At 38.9% G+C, this 21,269-nt stretch overlaps 2 protein-coding genes across 3 annotated transcripts; both read left to right on the plus strand.

The window, feature by feature from the left end:
* The first annotated feature begins 688 nt into the window (after window positions 1-688).
* Window positions 689-8,526, plus strand: tmem38a (transmembrane protein 38A). The gene is made up of 6 exons (XM_026323668.1): window positions 689-933; window positions 4,803-4,959; window positions 5,767-5,951; window positions 6,308-6,395; window positions 7,004-7,121; window positions 7,806-8,526. Exons 1-6 carry the CDS (start codon window positions 810-812, stop codon window positions 8,007-8,009), a joined length of 876 nt encoding a protein of 291 aa, XP_026179453.1. The 5' UTR covers window positions 689-809; the 3' UTR covers window positions 8,010-8,526.
* Window positions 8,527-10,596: 2,070 nt separating this feature from the next.
* On the plus strand, window positions 10,597-20,790 carry comp (cartilage oligomeric matrix protein). 2 transcript variants are annotated; one of them, XM_026323662.2, is made up of 19 exons: window positions 10,597-10,813; window positions 12,108-12,181; window positions 12,403-12,454; window positions 12,759-12,907; window positions 13,288-13,425; window positions 13,990-14,067; window positions 14,808-14,960; window positions 15,266-15,370; window positions 15,565-15,672; window positions 15,782-15,941; window positions 16,179-16,297; window positions 16,761-16,813; window positions 16,925-17,118; window positions 17,203-17,381; window positions 17,473-17,521; window positions 17,973-18,169; window positions 18,508-18,680; window positions 18,943-19,082; window positions 19,316-20,790. In XM_026323662.2, the coding sequence occupies exons 1-19, from the start codon at window positions 10,747-10,749 to the stop codon at window positions 19,372-19,374; spliced, it is 2,247 nt and encodes a 748-aa protein (XP_026179447.1). In that variant the 5' UTR covers window positions 10,597-10,746; the 3' UTR covers window positions 19,375-20,790. The 2 variants fall into 2 exon arrangements, with proteins under 2 accessions (XP_026179447.1, XP_026179448.1); XM_026323663.2 differs by lacking the exons at window positions 10,597-10,813; window positions 12,108-12,181 and having other exon boundaries at window positions 12,405-12,454; window positions 13,293-13,425.
* The last annotated feature ends 479 nt before the right edge of the window (window positions 20,791-21,269 follow it).

Genomic DNA, 21,269 nt, shown 5'->3' on the forward strand with positions numbered 1-21,269 from the left:
TTGTAATCTTTATAATAATGGGCTATATAATCCACTATAAAGGTCATATTACACTACGCCCGAACAACTATTGTAGCCAAGCAAAGTGACTGTAAATGGCTTTTGCTTGATATTTTGGACATACGAGGTTTTCAGTTTTGGAGCCCCCTGGTGGAGGCATAGGTTTATCTCTGAATATGAGTCAGGAATTACAAACAAAAAATAGAAAATAAATACATTAAATGAATTTTAAAAAATACATAACCCTGTTTGCTGTTCATTGATGTAGGTCTTGTGTTAATGCTCCTTTAATTAAAACATTTCTCCATCATCATCTTGAAGAATGTAAACAGCCGGTGATATCACCAAATCCCGCTGCGCTGTTAGAGATCAGTCGGTTATTTGGCTGCAGTGAATCAGCCTCTGCGCAGGGTCTGATCCGGATTTGATGATGTTTTTTATGAAGCAGGGAATAGAGGCTGCAATCAAACCTCTATATTATCGCCTTATGGCCTATTAATCGATTATGATGATGATAAAGAGGAGCCTTTTGGTTTTTTCTCAGTTTTAATTCTCCAGCAGCTGACATGTAAACTTCCTATCGCCTAAAAAGCGGAACAGCTGGCACGGAGCGCAGGTGATGATGATGATGATGCTGAGGCTGTGGAGATGAGTGGTATTAATAGGAGGGCTTGAGTGTCACAGGCTTTCACTGTCGAGACCGGGGGTGCTTGGTGGAGAGTCGGTGGGTTGGGGGGGGTTTCGATTCAGGCTGCGCAGTTGGAATAAAAAGAAAACCCAGGGACTTAACGGGTTTTCAGACAGGCAACATGGACGTGCTGACAGTTCTTAATTTGGGCGATTTTGCCCATGCTTTCTCCAAAATGGGGATGTTTCCTGTGTTTGATGTCGCTTATTACATCGTGTCCATCGTCTACCTCAAGTATGAGCCAGGTCAGTGTATTTCCTACTTTTCTGTTTAGCTTGAAGTGAGCGTGTGTTTTACATATAAAGGACATGCTTTGGTATTTGATAAATACAGGTATCTAGCCTATAAAACCCTACTGTTTGCAAGGTGCATCTGCTCCTCACTCACTAGACCTGTGTGTGTAAACATAACCTACATTTATTTACAATAACACAAAGTCAAAACATGTTTAAAACAAACATATTCCTTTACAAGGGAATTTTATCATTAAAACCCATAAGGATTTATAAGTAATTATTCAGATGAAAAGCTGTAATATTTATATAAGAAATTGAATGAACATGTAATATTGTGTTTATTAAGTGTTTTGGTATTTTTGTGGTATAGCTAGCCTATACATTGCTCTCACACCCATACAAGGACTTTCTTTTACTGTTATCTCTATAGTACCCTTTCCTTATAAAGCATGACCTGTTACATAAACCTCAGCTCTGTTTGCCTGGTGCCAGGGCACCTTCTATTGCTGCAACTGCCTGACCTCATTTATACAGTAGGAAATCACTGGAGTAGGTCTAATACCTAATAGACTCAGCTAATACCTGATATTTTCCAAGATTTTCCTCATTTGAGCTACAGAGCATGAGGAGGGTGAAACCTGAGAGACGGCCTGTGCATACCACTGTCTTTGGCAATAAATAGAAGATCCTGAAATAGACTGTATCAGTGGGTTGCACACTTGCAGGCTGCAGTTGCTGCGTTATTTACACTAGACCTTAAAGATGAAATAAGCTGTTGAACAAGACATCCAGCAGGACCTTACTGCTCCTGCAAGTGTGCAGCCTTTTTCCACTTTGATGTCAGCGTTAGTGAAGGTGATGGAAACACCAAAATGTAGGCGATAAGTTTACAGCTGTGCTGTACAGCATGACGTCTGTTGCATCCAGATCAGAAATGGATCAGAAATATGATCTTATTACAATATCACTCAATAACTATACTCCAAACACTTAAAGTGAGATATCGTCAGCTTAATAACCTTTTAGACAGTTTCATGACTGCGTGTTTAACTTGGAATATACTGCAGGAGGTATCTACAGTAAGAATATTGTATGGTTATAATAATATAACAATATCCTCACTAGGGAAAGAAGTGAGTCTAGCTGATCCTTATCTCTACTTGACGCTAGCAGTTTGAGGCAACATTGTGCAGTCTTACGATAAGCCCGAATGACAATGTTGCATTGTGGGAAATGTAGCCATGGTGCTTGTTTGTTTTTTTTGTTTGTTTGTTTTTTTATTCAAGAAGAAAGTATAAAAAAAATAAGATGATCCCACCACCTCTCTTTTTCTTGTTTAAAAATAACAATACTGATCATGTTATAGGAGTGCAGTGCAAAATGATAAATCAAATAAGATGAGCAACAGGTTAACAAACAGCACATCTGTTTTGCCGCCACATGCTCCATATTTAAAGCAAGCAATGCAAAGCATTTTTTCCTTTACATGCGCAATGGGAATTTACAGTAGTTTGCAGTGCAATTCACAAAAAACGTTAAAGTCATTCACACTTACAAGTGCGGCAACATGCCAAATAAAATGCAGAATCTTTCATCTTCTGCAGTTGCTTATTGAATTATGTTATCTTGAGCTTGTTGCTAGTTTGAGTGCATATGCATAAACCTGCTTGTTTTTAATTACCACATGCAAAGCTTGTTTCTGGGAGTTTATATCCATTATTTCATTAAGCATCAGGTTAACAGGTGGCACCAATGCTTCTTCATGACTGTTTACTTTATCTCACTTCATATCTCAGAAAATTTTACAGTCAAATGACTCACGCTGCCACCATTTGCAAGATCACCATTTAGCATTCCCTGCACGTGGCTCAATAGAGAGTCCAGGTTCACACAAGTTAGGGGAGCACATGAATGAATTTTGGGATCACCATGGGCGGAGGGAGGAGAATCAAGCATGTGGGGTCAAAGGTTAAGACAGGCTTGACAGTTGCAAGGCCGGAGAGGCGGTTGAGGAGAATATATTTATAGGTACAGCATTTCTCAGGATCAGATTGCTTTTAAACTGAGTCAGTCACACTGCAGCACCCTCACCCACCTGTTGTTGGAGATTTGTGCCCGTGTCTTGATTTAGTGTATGTCTCTTACAATGTTGTAACAGGGGCAAGTCTTTACCTACTGTACACGAAAGCCGACTATATAGTCTTAAAACCATATCATACTTTACATGTAATATTTGTGTGGTTTGTTTTACCTGATCATAGTCATGTTCATACATATTGTACATGTTCATTATATGAATTATTGGAAGTAGATGGACTGAAACTTTTGAAATGTAGGTCTGAAACTTCAAAAGTTTCTGAAATTTTTGGACTTTTTCTTCTACAGTTTTTGTTTATTACGATGCCCTGGCATTGATGGAATGTAATTAAGTACATTTATTAAAGTACTGCTCTAAATTACATTTTTGAGATATTTTCATTTTATACTACATACTGTATACTTCACTGTTTCAGAGTCAGATATTGTGCTTTCACTCTGCTACATGTATTGCACAGCTGTAGTTACTAGTTACTTTTCAGATTTTACATCCAAATCATAATCAGTTTGTTATACATATTATTCATTTTTAGTGGAAATTGGCCTCAGCTCCATCGTCCACAGCATTAAAATACTGCTTTTAATCATACCTGTAATATGAAGCAGCACTAAGAGGAGTCATTCTGCATAGTGACCAATTTTACTTCTGATATATATTAAAAGTGTATTTTGTTACCAGTATTGATTAAGTAAAACTCATACTTAATTACATCATATAACAAAGGTATCGTATTATACCAGGCCCACTACAAATAGTCGTGCATATGTTTTAAGTTCCCATTACGTTAGAATTTCACACATGGTCAATGAGAGTTTATCGTAACACAGCACCAAGCACCAAGCATTAACTTATTTGCACTTATTTAACACAGTGCGTGGGTGAACTTTCAAGTTGTACACTGAATGCCTGTAGTTGTCTTGAGTCAATATTAGGTTATGATAAAAAGGCTTATTATCAGGGCGGGAACTCCAATGGTTGACAGGGCGTGGACAACGATACAGCACATAGACACACAAGGGATTCACTGATAAAGGCTTTTAAAGCGCATCAGTTTTGCACTGTAGAAACAAACAGAATGTTTTAAGAAATTCATATTTATGGTAGTAATCAATCTGATTCTTGTGAAAGACAGTACTGACTTCTGGTCAGAGTGGAAAAACCTCTAAAACTGTGTTTAAGCCATTTGGAACCTACATTGTTGGTCAGTTATAACGTGTATGTAATGATAATTATGACAATTCATATTTTTAAATCATACATTTATAAATATCATAAATATCATATTTTCTAATATTAACATTAGAAGCTATAAAAGTCAAAATCATTTTCTACAATAAGTCAGTTATAATTAAGATGGGAAAGTCCTGACACTGCAGTGCAACTACATATATCAATATAGTGTTAAAACAAAGAAGCAAACAAAAAGCAATCAGAGTTGATTTTTTTACCTTCATTTTCCAGGTGAGTCAAGAGCAACCAGGGTACGATATGCAACAGGGGTCCCTGGGTTAGAGGTTGAACCACCAACATTGTGTGGTTAATAGTCCCTTAACATTCAGTCATCATGGTCTCCAGTTTCAGGTTTTTAATGTTTGTATTGTTTTGTAGCTGTGGTCAGAAACTGGAATCTCCAAACTGGCAGTGGATGACACTGACTGTGTGATATCTAAGATTTAATATAAACCAAGCACAAATCAAACACCAGCCACAGTGTTTTTTCATTTCCACAGCCTTCGTTTTGTCCAGGACAGTCGCTGACAGCTCCTCCTCTGTTTTGCAGGCTCGGTGGAGGTCTCTCGCAGGAGTCCCGTAGCCTCCTGGCTCAGTGCCATGCTCTACTGCTTTGGTAGTTACATCCTGGCAGACATCATGCTTGGAAGCAGCCCCATCGACTATTTCCAGTACAACAGCCACATCCTGCTGGCCTCAGCTGTCTGGTGAGAAAATCCTCACAGATTTAACTTTCACACAGGAATGTCTGCTTTTATCGATTCATACTTTTCAGTTCGTGCCTATATGATAACATTGTCCCCTCAAATGCAACATAACTTCGAAGAAAAAATTCAACCAGTCATTTGGATTAATCCACAGACACAGACACAGATACAGACACAGGGTCACAGGATACTGGGATAATGCCCTGTCCATCTATTATCCATCCATCCATCCATCCATTATCTATATCTGCTTATTCCTATTTATGGTCCCAGGGATCTGCTGGAGCCTATCCCAGCTCTCTTTGGGTGAAAGGCAGGGGTACACCCTGGACAGGTCACCAGTCCATCACAGGGCCAACCTCACACTCACTCCTATGGACAATTTAGAGTCACCAATCAACCTGACATACATGTTATTGGACAACCCAGGGAAAACCCATGTAAGCATGGGGAGAACATGCAAACTCCACACGGAAGGGCTCCTGCCGGGTTTCGAACCAGTAACCTTCTTGCTGTGAGGCAACAGTGCCACTATTACTACTGCCACCATGCTGCCCTATAATACGCGATATACTTATTTATAATTCAGTCCCTAGGGGAAGTTTTTTAGGCAGAGGTCAGTATTTTAGGCATACTTGGATCTCAACAGAGCAAAAGCAATACTATCAGTATGGCTCAGTCCTGTATTGTTCACTACATGTAGGGAATCTTAGTTTTTTCAAAGTTTATAAACTACAATAGTGACGTTCTAAGAACAGTGTCTGTTTTTCTCCACTGTGTCCTGTTTGTCTCTAATACAAAACACAGGTACCTCATCTTTTACTGCCCGCTGAACCTCTTCTATAAATGTGTGACCTTTCTGCCTGTCAAGTTGGTCTTGGTTGCCCTGAAGGAAGTCGTCCGCACCCGTAAGATCGCCGCTGGTGTTCACCACGCCCACCACGCCTACCACCACGGCTTCTTCATCATGGTCATTGTCGGATACGTCAAAGGTCGGTGTCTTGTGTCTCTTAAACATGAATGAGCATGAAAGTGCATGCCAGCGCGTACACGTGCCTTTCATTTGTGCTTGAGAGTGGCAGTGCCAGGTTACATGTGTTGGAGAACAACCTATCACTGTGTCATATTTGATCTCTTTGAAAATAAAATGCTAGGAACAAAGAAAGTGGGACAAATACAGTTTACATAATAATTCAACCTTAGTTTTACACCTAAATCTCACAGTTCCTGTGTTTTTCACTCTAAAAGTATGTCTTACCTCCCTGCTGTCATTGGCAGAGAGAAAAAAAAAAAGAAGCACAAATTTCTTCATCCTAGTTTTTTCCACTGTCTATTTTTATCTTCCCAGGTTCTGGAGTGGCTCTCATGTCCAATTTTGAGCAGTTGCTGCGTGGCATGTGGAGGCCCGAGACCACCGAGATCCTCAACATGTCATTGTAAGTTTGTGTGTGCTGCTGATGGACAAACATACTGACCGCTACATCATCCAGTGTGTGGGTGCTTTCATATTGTTGTGTAAGCAGAACTCACAGGCAGGACTATGAAACTATGAAAAGTGGACATAAAACAGTTTACTTGTCTGAAAGGCAAAGCTGCTATAGATAGAATTGACTTTGTCGCCCCCTAGTGGTACCATCTAAAAATACACCCACAGTGTGGATGTCAGATGGAAATTTCTTACCCCTAACATTGTGGTTTCATCATGACAAAAATGGATTTTGAGCTTGATTAGAGGGGTTTTGATAAACCCTATAGAAGAGGTTCAACCCTTTGAGGAGCATTATACTTCTAATCAAAAGATTTAACTTTTCAAAAAAGAGAAAGTGCAAAAATACCAGTGCTTCCACACTTGTGTCATGTCATAAAGATTTGTACTGGCCTAGAAAAGCAGTAAATTTGCCTCTATTAATAGAACCGCCTTAACCTTCCACCCCAGCTCTGCTGTTAGTCCAAGTAAACAATCTTCATCTCATTGTCATTGGAATCATTGTGATCCCTGCCACAGTCGGCTGTTTTGCTGACAGCTTGTCTTCTGTCCGTGCAGCCCGACCAAAGCGAGTCTGTACGGAGCCATCCTCTTCACCCTGCAGGAGGCTCACTGGCTGCCTGTGTCCAAGAGCATGCTCATCTTGGCCTTCACCCTCTTCATGGCCACAAGCAAGGTGAGCTCCCTGCTGCTCTGTGGAGTTCTACAGGCTGAGTCGTGGCAACTGGACTTCTATCTGTAAGGTCGAAACATTCACTACTCTGGGTAAATCTAACGAGCCTATTCAGGCCAGTGTGAAGTGAAACCAACTCAAAAGTGTGGGTCTAACCACTCTCACCCTATTTACGTAGCTCACCTAATGAGCCTATTTGGGCTAGGGGTGGAGAGAAGCCAACCTGAGGGATAAATGTTTCCTACTCACTCGCTTTCACTCAGACTGACGAAGCTACTCGGATGAGTAGTGAAACGTTTCAACCTAATAACTAGAGGTCCAGTTACCCTGACTCAACCTTTAGATACCTTGACCTGGACGACTGAGAATCTTTACTGAGAAGTTAGTGGGTAGATCTGTTTTCCTGATTTATTTTAAATTGAAACTATTCCAAAAAATGGAGGACTGAAATGTGTTCAGCATGTTGGTCAAGTCCCCTGACTGGGGAATGTTCAGCTTTCAAACTCTGTCTGCTCACTTTGTAAGAAAAGGCCTCTGTTAAGGTTTATCTCATCCAGAAGTTATTTACACAGGCTACATAGTACCCCACTTAATGACTAAACTGATCTTGATGTGTAAAATGAGTGCAATGCCCCTTTAATTTGAACTATAATGAGTTTAATCTCTTCTATCTTTCTGTTCTGTCAGGTGGTGATGACTGCCCGACACTCTCATGGCTCCCCCTTCACCCTGATTGAGTCTTGGGTTTGCCATCTGCTGTTTGGTTCCCCTCTGGGTGCCACTGAGGATGACCACCATCCTCCTGCCGCTGCTGCTCCTTCTTCACCCCTCAAAACCAAGGAGGACCTCGGCGAAGGCGCTCGCAAGAGGAAGGTTAAGAAAGCCGAGTAGGACGCCACGCTGCACCAGTGAAATTGCATCTGGCTCGCCATCCTGGCCTCCACATGATGGGACTTCCCATTCCTTTCTAGGGAAAGGGGCAGTTTGATGTTTTACCAAATGAGACCCTTTCTATCCGAGCAAAGCGGTGCTTTCTGCATTTTACATAGCACGAGAACTCTGTAAATACCACGGCAAATTTTTCACACTTATACCCAACCTGGACATTTTAAATCTATTTATTTATATTTGTTGACATCTACATCTGGACTCAACACTGTGTGGTGATCCGCTTTTGTAGGGGCAACCATCATGACACATCATTACTTGTGGATTTACGGGTCAGTGGTATTGTTTTAGGTCACCAAAACTCACTGCGGTACAGAAAGAAATAGAAAATACAAATAAATCTCTAGTCTCAATCAGAAATTCAAAAGTGAATAAAGCATGTGAAAGAACATTTCTGCTTTTATACACTGAGATAACGACAACTTCATTGTATTGAAATAAAAGCAAGAGAACCATTAAATCTGCTGGTTTATAATTTCCTTCCCTAATAGACATTTATTTCTATATTAACTGCATAGTAATAATAAATCTATCTCCACTTTAGTTCAGGGTAAGTTGTAGCAAACTGCAGTTTCTAACACTTCAACAAACATTTTTTTGTTTTGTTTTTCCTTAAAATCAAATGGTAAAACTTCATCATTTCAGAGCTGTTTTAACATTTTATTCTGAGTGGTTTTATACATGTCACTCCGGGAGTCAGTCGGGAGGACGTCCTCATCGGCAATAAACCATCACTAATGAACTTTGCAGGAGGCTTCTGCTGTCGACCTTTCACCTTAACATTCCTCACAGCAGCAGAGAAGATCAGGGATGTAAAAGATCTGTCTACTGCATTTTCAGGCTGTGTTTGCTGCACTGCTGGAGATCTCTGAAGTTTCAGTTCTACAGCATACAGGAGGCCATCCAAAAGTTTATTTTACCCCCTTGGGTCACTTTGTTTCAGGTTATAAGATGCCATGAAACTTTATTGACACTCATGATGAAACTGGATGATTTCTGAAGATGTAAGAAGTGAAAGACAATTAGAACTTAAAAACCTGAAGAAAAATTAAAGCTAAAAGAGTAAGTAGTGGTAAATTAAAAAGGTAAACAATTCTGCAGTTTAATTCATAAGTACACACTATAGCTTTTTTTCCCCATAAGCATTAATGATCCACAAGATCTATAAACAGCCTTTGATGAGTAAATTTGGTAAATGACTTTAACAGACTAGGCTGTCAGGCTTTTATACAGACTGTACAAAAATAAAGGGTTAATACATTTATGTCCCTACACACATTAATTTCCTGCTGATGACAGGTTAAAGATGAGAAGGAAGCTCTCATTGGTGTTGCATAATTTCTTCCACTTCACCATGATAGCAGAAATATTTCGTTTTTCCAGTAAAGGCCCAGCATGAGGCTTCCCTCTTCCTTTGGGCAAGGCAGCGAGCAGGCGGGAACGGAGAGAATGGAGGTGGTGAGAATTTGTCAAGGTGATCTAGACAAAAAAATCCCAACGCTCTGACTGCTGGGAATGTAACCAACATCTGCTGGTTGCATTACACACACACAAACATACAGACACACATTTGACTTTTCTATAGTTGTGCAATGCATTCCCCTAGCCTTACCTATAACAACTAACTGCCTAAACCCAACCCTTAATTTAACCCTAATTCTAAATGAAACCTCAAGCAGCTCTTTGAACTCATGAGAGCTGCCAATAATTTCTTCACAGTGATAGTATTACTGTAAACAAAAATTTGCCCACACCATCATGGAAAGATGTACACATAGTGGAATTTAAATGCAATTGTAATTGTGAACCAGTAAACATAGGTTTGTTATAAAATCTGCACTGGTGCTAAAGTCTTATTTCTGATTTCTGCTTTCTCTGCCTTACTTTTATTTTGATTTTCTTTAGATGTCAAATAAAAACTAAAATTCTATGTCTATTCTTAAATTCTGAAGGTAAATTCAGGTTGGTGACAAAGAACAATATTGAGCATGAGTAAAACCATAAATGATAAGAAAATAATAATAAAAAGTAAAAATAAGTAATTAAACTTAGAAATAATTAAATAAAACAGTACTACTACAATACAGAGATATCAAATAAATAAAAAGAATTAATCTTCATCTCTGCGTGAAACACAAATTACTATTTTGTTTAAAATACTGCTTACCAGGAACATTATTTTAGTTCATTGTGGTTAAATGTTAACGTTAGACCAGATCTCTGAGGTATATTTCCAACCATACAAACAAAGTACAAAACAACTAATCAATCCAGCAAGCAAAAAGCAACGATCACGATTTTTAAATACCACTAACTAACCATCTAGCTGTCCATAGACCATAAACCATTTTGTTTTGTACAGTGCAGACCTATGCACTATGTCCCCTAAATTAAGCATTAGCATTTTCTTCTTAAATACAAACCACAGCGATCAATGTTTCTGTTATATGTGGGGGTGTATTGTGTTGTGCAATCAAACCCCAGTTCTCCATTCTTACACTTTCCAACCATGTGGTTTGCTGCGGGTGGGGGGGTTTAAAGGGGAGGCTTAAAACCAAAGCTGGGGAAGAAAAACTTTGCTGTGACCAGGTTTTCAGGAGGATCACTGATACTTAGCTGGAGGAAGAGGAGTGAGAAGAGATAAGAGCTGCTGGAGCTGAACAGTAGCCGAGATTAAACCATGCTGTGGTTTCTGATGCTGACCTGTGCTCTCTGCATGAGAGGACGTGTCGTAGCAGGACAAAGAGGTGAGACAAACTTTTCTGTCGTACATTTCATAAAAGTTTATTTAGGAACTTAGTATCAAGAAACAATATGCATACATTATGTGTCTATATATACTAAATTTGCAAAGTTTACAAAGTACACAAATTTGATTGCACGCTATGAGGAAAAACAATCAGTGAGCTTTCTGCTGTAGAAACCTTTTCTTTTTTCAGCAGCGAGAGCAATCTATTTCCACTATCGTTTTCTCTCTGCTGTGGAATTTATATAGTAAACAGTTGTTGCTACTAATGGAAAGAACACATTTCCTGCACTTCACGCTCAGGACATTTTGGCCCTTGTACGGCTCCTCTGGGGGAAGAGGTGGTGGTTGGGGGGGGTGGATATTGGGAGGTCTTTGGGTCAATTTGTATAAGCATCATGATCCATCGGTTGCTGACCACACCTAAACACCCAGTTTCTAAGCCTGTTCTGAGAAAGGTTTTATGAACCAGTCATCCAGAGAAACTATGATGTCACTATCAGTCCAGGTAGCGACTACCTGGTTAACGTATTTGAGCACTTTGCACCTACAAAGCCCAACATTTCCCTCAGGTGATAATATGTGAAGGCTGCACAAGATTTCCTGCACTCAGCTGTTTTACTTTTGCAATCAAACCATTGCAATGTTTCTGTGACGTGTGTTCAAATGTAGAATAACAGCAGGACAAACTGGCTTATAAGTGTCAAAAACATATTCAAATTAGCTTACATTAGCTATCTTAAGCTGTTGATCCTTTTAGTGTTTCTGCATTGGATAGTTGACAAATGGCTGAAAGAGGATAATCAGCATCAAAAATCCAACTCGTATTCAAACCTGGGACTGTGCTACACCGTGAAGATGCCTGTAAAGTTTAGTTCCTGTAAGAGTGAAATACATATCTTCCAGAAAATCTTCTATCATTCCATATCTGGAAAATAGGTTTTGCAGCTGGGATCTAAATGTTTCCATGAATGCGTGGGTTGTGGATACAAATGAGGCCTGTGGTGGCTGAGGAATGTCAGGTATTGGTATTGGACATGGATCATGTTGTACAGGACAATATGTGGACCCGTCCCTCCCTCCATATGTCTGTTGCCCAGTTAACTTCTGGGACAGAAGTTCTGTTCAGCCAACAGAGTGTCCACAGAAATGCTAAAGAATATTTATATTTCTTCTTGGTTATAACTGTTTGTGTAAATGTTTAACTAATGTATCTCTTCTAATAAGAATCTAATAGTTATTGTGATTGCAATATATTTCTGTGTTTTTTTGTTGTTGTTATTTTTCATACCCAGATGGAGAAATTATCAGCCAGATTAAAATGACTAACCTGGCTTTGGCTGAGATTAGAGAGCTTCTGAAACAACAGGTAAACCACCTCCTGGGCTTGAAATTAAACCCAGCCATTTGTAGAACAAAAAAAAAAAGGCTGCAGTTTATATAAAAAGCATAAATAAAAATAAAAAAGTCATATAATCTGTTGTGTAATGTTTTATTATATTAATGTGTGGAAGGACTATACCAATTATACATATATATTAAAATATATTTTAATATATATTTTTATTTTGGATGCCTTATATTTTCTAGATTAAAGAGATTGTATTCTTGAAGAACACAGTGATGGAGTGTGAAGCCTGTGGTGAGCTGTCCTAAATGTATTATTTATAATTTCTGAAAACAAATGTTTTCCATTTTGAAATTACTTCCCCATATTTAGATTTTGAAAATGAATTTCTCAGAGTTGTAAGGTGTTAGCAGCAAATTTCCCCTTCATACTGTTTCTGAATTCTTGAACCATTTTAAACCTTTACTTTATAAAGTCAACATTCAACAAAATTCCATAAATGAAGTAAACAGGAGATAATATATATCACTAATAATGAATAACAGATGGAAGAGGATTCACCTTTATAGCGATAGATAGTTGATGTCTCTCTTGTCAGGGATGGGAGGGATGCAGCCTCGTCCTTCCTGTGTGCCCAACCCCTGCCACCCAGGGGTGAAGTGTGTGGTAACACCTGAGGGAACAAAGTGTGGACCCTGTCCTGATGGCACGGAGGGAAATGGTACCCATTGCACTGATGTGGACGAGGTTCGCAGAGAAATGATTATGTTATGATATACTTTAAAATGTATTTAACATTTATACATATACATATATAATACATCTTTACATAGCACATTATTATACAATACAATATGTTATAATATGATAATGGGATAGAGGTGGGGGTCTGATTGTACCAGTAACCATTTGATTAACTAATAACCTGTTAATATGGAAACCAATTCATTTCACCTCTGTGGACGTGCAGGATCCAAGTGTGGTGTATGTAAAACTATGTAACTGTAGAAGTACCAAAACCAGCTAATCAAGCTTTATTTATTATATTTATTTATTAAGTTAAAAATAAATAATATAATAATAATAACACAATGAACCTTTGATGCGTGTTTCTTTGTTGTTGTCAGTGCAGAGTAATGCCGTGTCACATGGGTGTGCGCTGCATCAACACCTCCCCAGGTTTCCGCTGTGGTTCCTGTCCTGCTGGATACACTGGGCCCCAGGTCCAAGGTGTTGGTCTCACTTTCGCCACTGCCAATAAACAGGTCAGCGACAGTGAACACACATACACACGTACAAACCCACATGTTTTATGAAGGATGACAAACCTTTTATTCTTATTATATGTTAGTACCAATAGTGGCAGTGTAAGTAGTACCATGTGAGAGAATTACATTGGAGAGAGAATTATCAGTGGGTAACTGCTGTGTAAACAGTCCCAGGAATGTTGGTTTGAAGACTGACTATCATCCCCTAGAAGGATATATTGGTATACGGCCACAAGAATTTTCATGGTACTTAACAAACGGTGGGTTCAATGGCATTCTCCAGGCATTCTCCTCTATGATAAAATGTAAATAAAATGTGGTATTTCTGGATAATAATTTCAGAAGGTTTTTTTTCCCTGTCTACCTCAACATAAGGGTATTTTGTTGAGGTCTTTTGTTTGTTTTCTAAGCAGCAGGCACCGACCTGTCTCAGCACTACATCAATCCCAGATACAGCACATCCACCCTCTGCTACACTTCATTATTTTCTGACTCTTACTCTAGTCCTGACATGGAAACTGACTGAAGCTATTGGATGTTCTGTCTGTTTGTCCTATAAAGGTGTGCAGGGACATCAATGAGTGTGAAGGCCCCAACAATGGAGGCTGTGTGGAGAACTCAGTCTGTATGAACACCCCTGTGAGTACCATCACTGGAAATTTGCAGTAAATCTGACTGTCATGCTTAAGGGTAATGTTCCTCATAGCCCATGTATTAGGGGAACTAAGAAAAATAACCTATAAATGAAAAATACTAAAGCACACAGTTTCAAGCAGGATAAAATTACATTCCTAAAGTGTTATATGATGGACTCATTTATTTCAGACAATAAGTCACTCTAACTGAAAAATAGCAAAAATGCAAACTCACCAAAGTGAAGGACAATTTTAGGTGAATGAAGAGAAATACAGGCGTAAAAGAATAAGAAGAAAAAGCTTCTTATTAATCAAAAGTTGAGGTCATGAGCCTTTGTAATAGAAAACATTAAATTGAAATTCTGTGTAATTGATATTACTGAGTCACTTTGGTCGCAGATTTCTCACACTGTCAGAGTCTAATGCAGGTTTGGTCACAAAAGCTGTTTCTAGTGCAACTTGGAACCACAGCTCTATATTTATCCTAAAATGACACATTGCGTAGAGGCCTTTAATACAGGTGATTTCATTTAAATCGGTGAAACCCATGTGAAATCCAAAACAGACCATATCATCTCCCTCCCGCTACTGATTCCTGCCTGTGGAAGTCACATAAAATAAGATTAAAGATAACAAACTTTATTCATCCCCAAAGGGAAATTCTGGTAACTTTACATAATAGTAATAGAAATGTTATCATAGCATAGACTGATGCTGATGGGGTGGCTGCCTGTGTGCTATCAGGGCTCATTTAGGTGTGGTCCCTGTAATCCGGGTTATGTTGGTGATCAGCGACAAGGCTGTAAGCCTGAGAGAGCCTGTGGGAACGGCCAACCCAACCCCTGCCACGCCAGCGCCGAGTGCATCGTCCATCGGGAGGGGACAATAGAGTGTCAGGTGAACAAATTAAACCATTAAATTTCTTGTCCTTGAGTCATATTTATCAAACCATAACAAAATTTATTTGTTATAAATTGTTCTAGATGAGACAGTCAGGTAGAGATTTACAAAGCTGCTAAACATATTAGAGAGATATTTAAAGGTTTTTGGCCTAACTCTTTGAAATACATAACTTTGTTTGTGCCGGATACTGTGAAATCACTGGTCTGTTTGAGTATTTAAGTTTTTATGGCACTATGTGCAACACACCACAAGCCAATGAAAACAGCCTCTGCAGTTCATAAAACATTTCTCATCCTCAGTGTGGAGTTGGATGGGCAGGCAACGGCTTCCTGTGTGGTTCTGACATTGACATTGATGGTTTCCCTGATGAGAAACTGGACTGCCCTGAGAGGAACTGTGACAAGGTGAGTCTACTTCATGTCCATGAGACAAAAATAGACTCATAAGTTCAAATGATCACAAAGTCATCAGTCATCATCTGCAAAGAATCACATATTCATAGTTTTATGTTGATGTAATAAGATATAGTGGTATAGTACCTGATTTTTGTTTTCCTTTCCTGCAGCCTGCGTTAATTAGTTGCTGCTTTTCTTTTTAGGATAATTGTGTCAATGTGCCCAACTCCGGTCAAGAAGATGCAGACCGAGACGGAATTGGAGATGCCTGTGATGAAGATGCTGATGGAGATGGGATCCCCAACACACAGGTTCATGCAGTATGACAGAAAGCGGAAAATGAAAATGATTTAAAAGCAAATCATGAAAAAAATCCCATGTACATGTGTACACTTGCAGAAACTAAAACTTTCTTTATAGGATAACTGTGTCTTGGTGCCCAACTTGGACCAGAGGAACGTTGATGAGGATGACTTTGGAGATGCCTGTGACAACTGCCGCGCTGTCAAAAACAATGACCAAAAAGACACAGATCTGGATAAATTTGGTGATGAGTGTGATGAAGACATTGATGGGGATGGTTAGTATTTGACAGAATGTTTGCCTAACTGTTATTAAAACTATGTGACAGCTAATCTGTTATGAAGTCAATTGATATAAGAGATTTAATGTGAGTTTTGACTGTACTGTACTTTAAATATGCAATAGCCTACATGCAGCTAAATTATGGCTATATACTAAAAACTAATCATACAAAGAATCAGGGAAGTATTATAAGTTGTTTCTACATTCAGTTTCATATTCACTATAATCTCAGGAATCCCCAATCACCTGGATAACTGCAAAAGGGTTCCAAACGCTGACCAGAAAGATCGAGATGGAGACAAAGTGGGAGACGCCTGCGACAGCTGTCCTTATGTCCCAAACCCTGACCAGGTCAAAGGGCTCTTTCTCATGATCGTCTGACTACAAATGTTGTGTTTATTCAGCAAAGGCACAATACTACACAGTGCCGTTACACTTCCCTTTCAAACTATCATTGTCTTAGCTCTGCACTCCATGGTTGGAATTTAGGCTTAGTTAGTTTGGCATGAACCACTGCAGAAACTGGGTTTACTTAAAATTCAACTGTTAATTATATATGAATACCTGTAAAAACAAGTTACAAGTGTTTTAAAACCAAACCAACTTAGATGCCTTACATCAGCCATTGTACATTGTTCAAAGCCATCAAAAATAAATTTAACATTTTTCTATGGTAGTATATTATCACTGCAAATTTTGTGGCAATGCAGCTGGTGGATAAGCAGAATAACATAATGGTATTCAATAAAACAAATAAGGCTGAACGAGGTTCAAGTAGCTTAATCCACACTTCCTGTTTTACGTCACTTTTCAGATGGACGTGGACAATGATTTGATTGGAGACCCCTGTGACACCAACAAGGACAGGTACTGTGTGGCCTCATTTGACCACATCAAAAATATTGTCTTTTCCTCTGTGTAACTAACATATTGGGAAAATGTGCATGTGCGAAAAAAAAAAAAACCTCCCTCGTCCAGTGATGGTGATGGTCATCAAGACTCCAGAGACAACTGCCCAGCCGTCATAAACAGTTCTCAGCTTGACACCGACAAAGATGGCAAAGGAGACGAGTGTGATGACGATGACGATAACGATGGCATCCCTGACCTGCTGCCACCTGGTCCTGATAACTGCCGCCTGATCTACAACCCTCTGCAGGAGGACTCAGATGGTAGTCAAAGCTCTGGTCAAGAAATAATACACTACTGTATTTCTTCATGGTGCACCAAATAACTCTGTCTGTCTGTCCTCCCAGGTGATGGTGTGGGTAATGTATGTGAGAAGGATTTCGACAATGACACCGTCATCGACACCATTGATGTTTGTCCAGAAAACGCTGAGGTCACCCTAACCGACTTCAGGGAGTATCAGACAGTGGTTTTAGATCCAGAGGGAGACGCACAGATTGACCCCAACTGGGTGGTGCTGAACCAGGTCAACCACATTGTTTCTTCCTGTTTTTTGGTTGTCCCAAAAATACTGAATATCTTCTGGGTCTGACTAAAACTCTGTTTTGTTTATGCAGGGAAGAGAGATTGTCCAGACTATGAACAGTGATCCTGGGTTGGCTGTTGGTAGGAGCATTACACAGTAGCTACCGTAGTATTCAAAGCAACACTTACACATAATTGGGAAATACTATCTTGAAGAGAAATAGATGAGAAGATTGGTTTAATGCTATTTGAACACAGTGAAAATGTTTATTTGACAGAGAGAATAGGTGTAACGATGCTCTGATGTGTTTTTCAACTCCAAGTAACACATCAGACCAAACACAAAATATCAATCAGGCAAATTAGTATGAATTTCCATCTTTATGTCTTACTGCATCAACATAAAACTGTGAATATGCGATTCTTTGCAGATGATGACATTGTGATCATTTGAACTTATAACTATTTTTGTCTCATGGACATGAAGAAGACTCACCTTGTTACAGTTCCTCTCAAGGCAGTCCATCAATGTCAATGTATGAATTTCAGAATTTCCATAAATCTACAATTGCACACACATTTTCTCCCACAGGGTACACTGCATTCAGCGGCGTGGATTTTGAAGGGACGTTTCATGTAAACACAGTAACAGATGACGACTATGCAGGATTTATCTTCGGCTACCAAGACAGCTCCAGTTTCTATGTGGTGATGTGGAAACAGGTGGAACAGATTTACTGGCAGGCAAACCCATTCAGAGCTGTGGCAGAACCAGGCATCCAACTGAAGGTAGTCTACTGGTCCATATATATGAAAAAAAGAAATATATTCATGTTTTGTGTGGCTATGCAGTGTCCTTTTTGGATGTGGAAGCACAAATTTAGTAACATCTGCACTGAATCATAGGCAGACAGTCACACTGTGCCTTTCAGCGGCGGGTCACACAAGACTAAGTGGTGCCAAAATCCCAATATTTTTCAGAGACCAAGCTGCCCTGCAGAAAGACAAAATTCTTTTGTCTGGGTTAGAAGTTGTATTTAAAGTTGACAGTACTTGCTAAATGATCTACTGCAATCAAAGGACGCAGAAATCATGTAGTTCACAGACTCATTTTTGGTTTTGAAAAGGCTGTAAAGTCAAACACAGGTCCAGGTGAGAACCTGAGGAACGCTCTGTGGCACACCGGTGACACCACTGACCAGGTGAAACTTCTGTGGAAAGATTCTCGCAATGTTGGCTGGAAGGACAAGACTTCATACCGTTGGTTCCTTCAACACCGACCAGCTGACGGCTACATCAGGTACTGACTGAGTTAAAGGTTTATTTTAAAAAATATGCTTTTTTTTTATGGCTTTTGTTTTTGTTGATCAATTTAATCTCTGTGTTAAGTTTGGTCTTAACATGTGGCTTAGGTTAACACAGACTGGGAGGTGGCAAGTTTTCTCTACCATGTGAGAAAAATACAACTGGCTGCTTCCAAATTGTTATGTTTGTGAACAACCTAACTACAAATCATTAATCGATTTGTGTGATGTTGCTACCTGCTTTCTCTTGGTGTGCAGGGTTCGGTTCTATGAGGGCCCAAAGATGGTGGCGGACACAGGAGTAATCATAGACGCCACAATGAGAGGAGGGCGACTAGGAGTCTTCTGCTTTTCCCAGGAGAACATCATCTGGGCCAACCTGCGATATCGTTGCAATGGTGAGTGGAACGTCAGGGATGTTTAAAGGACAAGACTGTGACCAGAAACTGATCCCCCTTCCGTTAGCACCCTCTTTTTCCATGAAGAACTTTAGTTTTTAAAGGAATTTGTATTTGCTAGGCAAAGTCAAATAAAAACGGAATGTGGCCTTACATGTCTTGCATGTTTTTACTTTGGCTGATGAAAGTGTAAACTAACCGGTGATTCCACTTCATGATCGTTCGTGTTTCAGACACTCTTCCTGAGGACTTTGACACCTACAGAGCCCAGCAGGTCCAGCTGGTGGCCTGATGAGAGAGGGATGAAAAACAATACGGTGAACACTTTCCAATGGAGAACTGTTTGAAACATTTTCAGCTTTAAGATGAAGATCTACACTAAAGTCTGCTCTGACAGCATCTGACAGAGAAGAGGAAACTTCACACATGTAACAACCTATCAATTTATACTTTCAGAAGGAGAATCTATTAAGCTTTAATTCTTACTAACCAATAAATGTGGATTTTGGCAAATTATGTACTTAAATTTAAACTCTTCTAGCTATAATGTGACAATTTACATATTGTGGCTATATATTATGGCTGATTATACATATTCACATATACTTACTCTAGTCTCTAATCTGTATTAATATTAGCTAATATTTCAAACATGTCAGATGAACTGTGAAAAATAACCTATCAATGATTAGTATTATTGCAACTAAATCTGAAACTGTGACTGATTTTAACATGCTTTGTTATGTGAAGTGCACTGACAATTACATTTTTAAATATATATCTATATATTAATGAATCCATTTAATATACTACCCCTACTAGAGACAAGGCCAAACATTTGACTTTAAGTAACAGACATGACTTTTCTGTTTTTTTCAAACTCAACAGCTTTTAGTGGAAATCACCATTCTGAACATTTCACAGGCATGCACATATCCAAAATAATCTTTTAAATTTTGCATTTGTAAATACAGATTACAAAATAGAAACGATAGCAAAGACAATGTACAACAGGATTGAAACATCATGCATGTCCACAGCAACACGCTGTGATGTAAAATGACACCGGACAATTCTTCATTATTCTGCAAATCAAGACTATGTGCAGAGGAAAAAAAAAAAAAAAAAAAAAATCTGTCTTCCACATTCAGTTTAATTGACATTTTCGTTCATCTTTTTAAACAAATGGTCACATAAGGAGAATCACATGGCAACAAAGAAATACCTACATATCTTTTACTACGACTTACAGGACAACAGTGATATAATTCTATTCTCACTATAAGCTTTAAGTGGAACTTAAACTGTTTTTCTAGTCTTTTACATGTTTCTATGAATTGTAGAGTCATTTAGAAAACCCCATGTTTTTAAAGGGACATTTTATTCAGACTTAAAAACACTGGGAACAAGCAGTAAAGACCAAGCAGCAACTCTTTCCATTAGTTTTGGGACTGAGGACACATCTTTAAACACACGACGCCTGTTTGAGCTTCACTCGTCTAGTTTATCAGTTTGGGAGAAGATTTAGCCTCAATGCTTTGTTTTTTTTTTTAAAGGCAAAACAAAGGATAAAAAACAATAAGTGGCATCTCAAAAAAATTGTTTTACGAGATGTAGAAAATATACTTTGAGATCTGTCCATCTCAAGTTTTGTTTTGGTAATGAAATAAATGCTACGGCTCAAAAAGCAAAACCATGCTCTACACACGAGAAGTAACAAGTAAATATGTTTAGCTTCAGCTCTGATGAATGTTTTTTTATTTTTATTTTTTTACCTTTTCCATTATTTGCCTTTATTTTCCTAACTTCAACTGAATTTGTATTAGCGTCTAAATTTAATTCAAGCTTTTACCAGAGTTAACAGTAGTTGTTTGCTTTGTGTACAGTTAAACCCTTGTCACACATTTGCACATGTATAAAATTCTACCACACAAAGCGAGGTGCAGATCAGTGTGCGCTTCACTTCAAGTCGGTGAAAAATTTAAAACATGTCTCACAGCTCCTATCCAGTACACCAAACATTTCCAGGTAATGTTTGGTTGATGCCGAAATCCCTTTCTTCATGTCCAAAACGGCTAATTTCACAAAGTGAGACGGTGTTACAGCACCATACAGTATTCAGATTTTATATACCGTCACTACCAAAGTCACACAAAGTGCTTCACTCGAGTGTTGTTCCTAATTTTA

The sequence above is a fragment of the Mastacembelus armatus genome, chromosome 4 (assembly GCF_900324485.2).
Source record: "Mastacembelus armatus chromosome 4, fMasArm1.2, whole genome shotgun sequence".
Classification (NCBI taxonomy): Eukaryota; Metazoa; Chordata; class Actinopteri; order Synbranchiformes; family Mastacembelidae; genus Mastacembelus; species Mastacembelus armatus.

What these genes read in the sequence shown, in the direction of transcription:
- tmem38a (XM_026323668.1), top strand. Translation starts at nt 810, where the DNA reads ATGGACGTGCTGACAGTTCTTAATTTGGGCGATTTTGCCCATGCTTTC. An exon ending in CTACCTCAAGTATGAGCCAG is followed by an intron (nt 934 to 4,802) that starts GTCAGTGTATTT and finishes TCTGTTTTGCAG; the next exon opens with GCTCGGTGGAGGTCTCTCGC. An exon ending in CATTGTCGGATACGTCAAAG is followed by an intron (nt 5,952 to 6,307) that starts GTCGGTGTCTTG and finishes TTATCTTCCCAG; the next exon opens with GTTCTGGAGTGGCTCTCATG.
- comp (XM_026323662.2), top strand. Translation starts at nt 10,747, where the DNA reads ATGCTGTGGTTTCTGATGCTGACCTGTGCTCTCTGCATGAGAGGACGT. An exon ending in TGTCGTAGCAGGACAAAGAG is followed by an intron (nt 10,814 to 12,107) that starts GTGAGACAAACT and finishes TTTCATACCCAG; the next exon opens with ATGGAGAAATTATCAGCCAG. An exon ending in CCAGCTGACGGCTACATCAG is followed by an intron (nt 18,681 to 18,942) that starts GTACTGACTGAG and finishes CTTGGTGTGCAG; the next exon opens with GGTTCGGTTCTATGAGGGCC.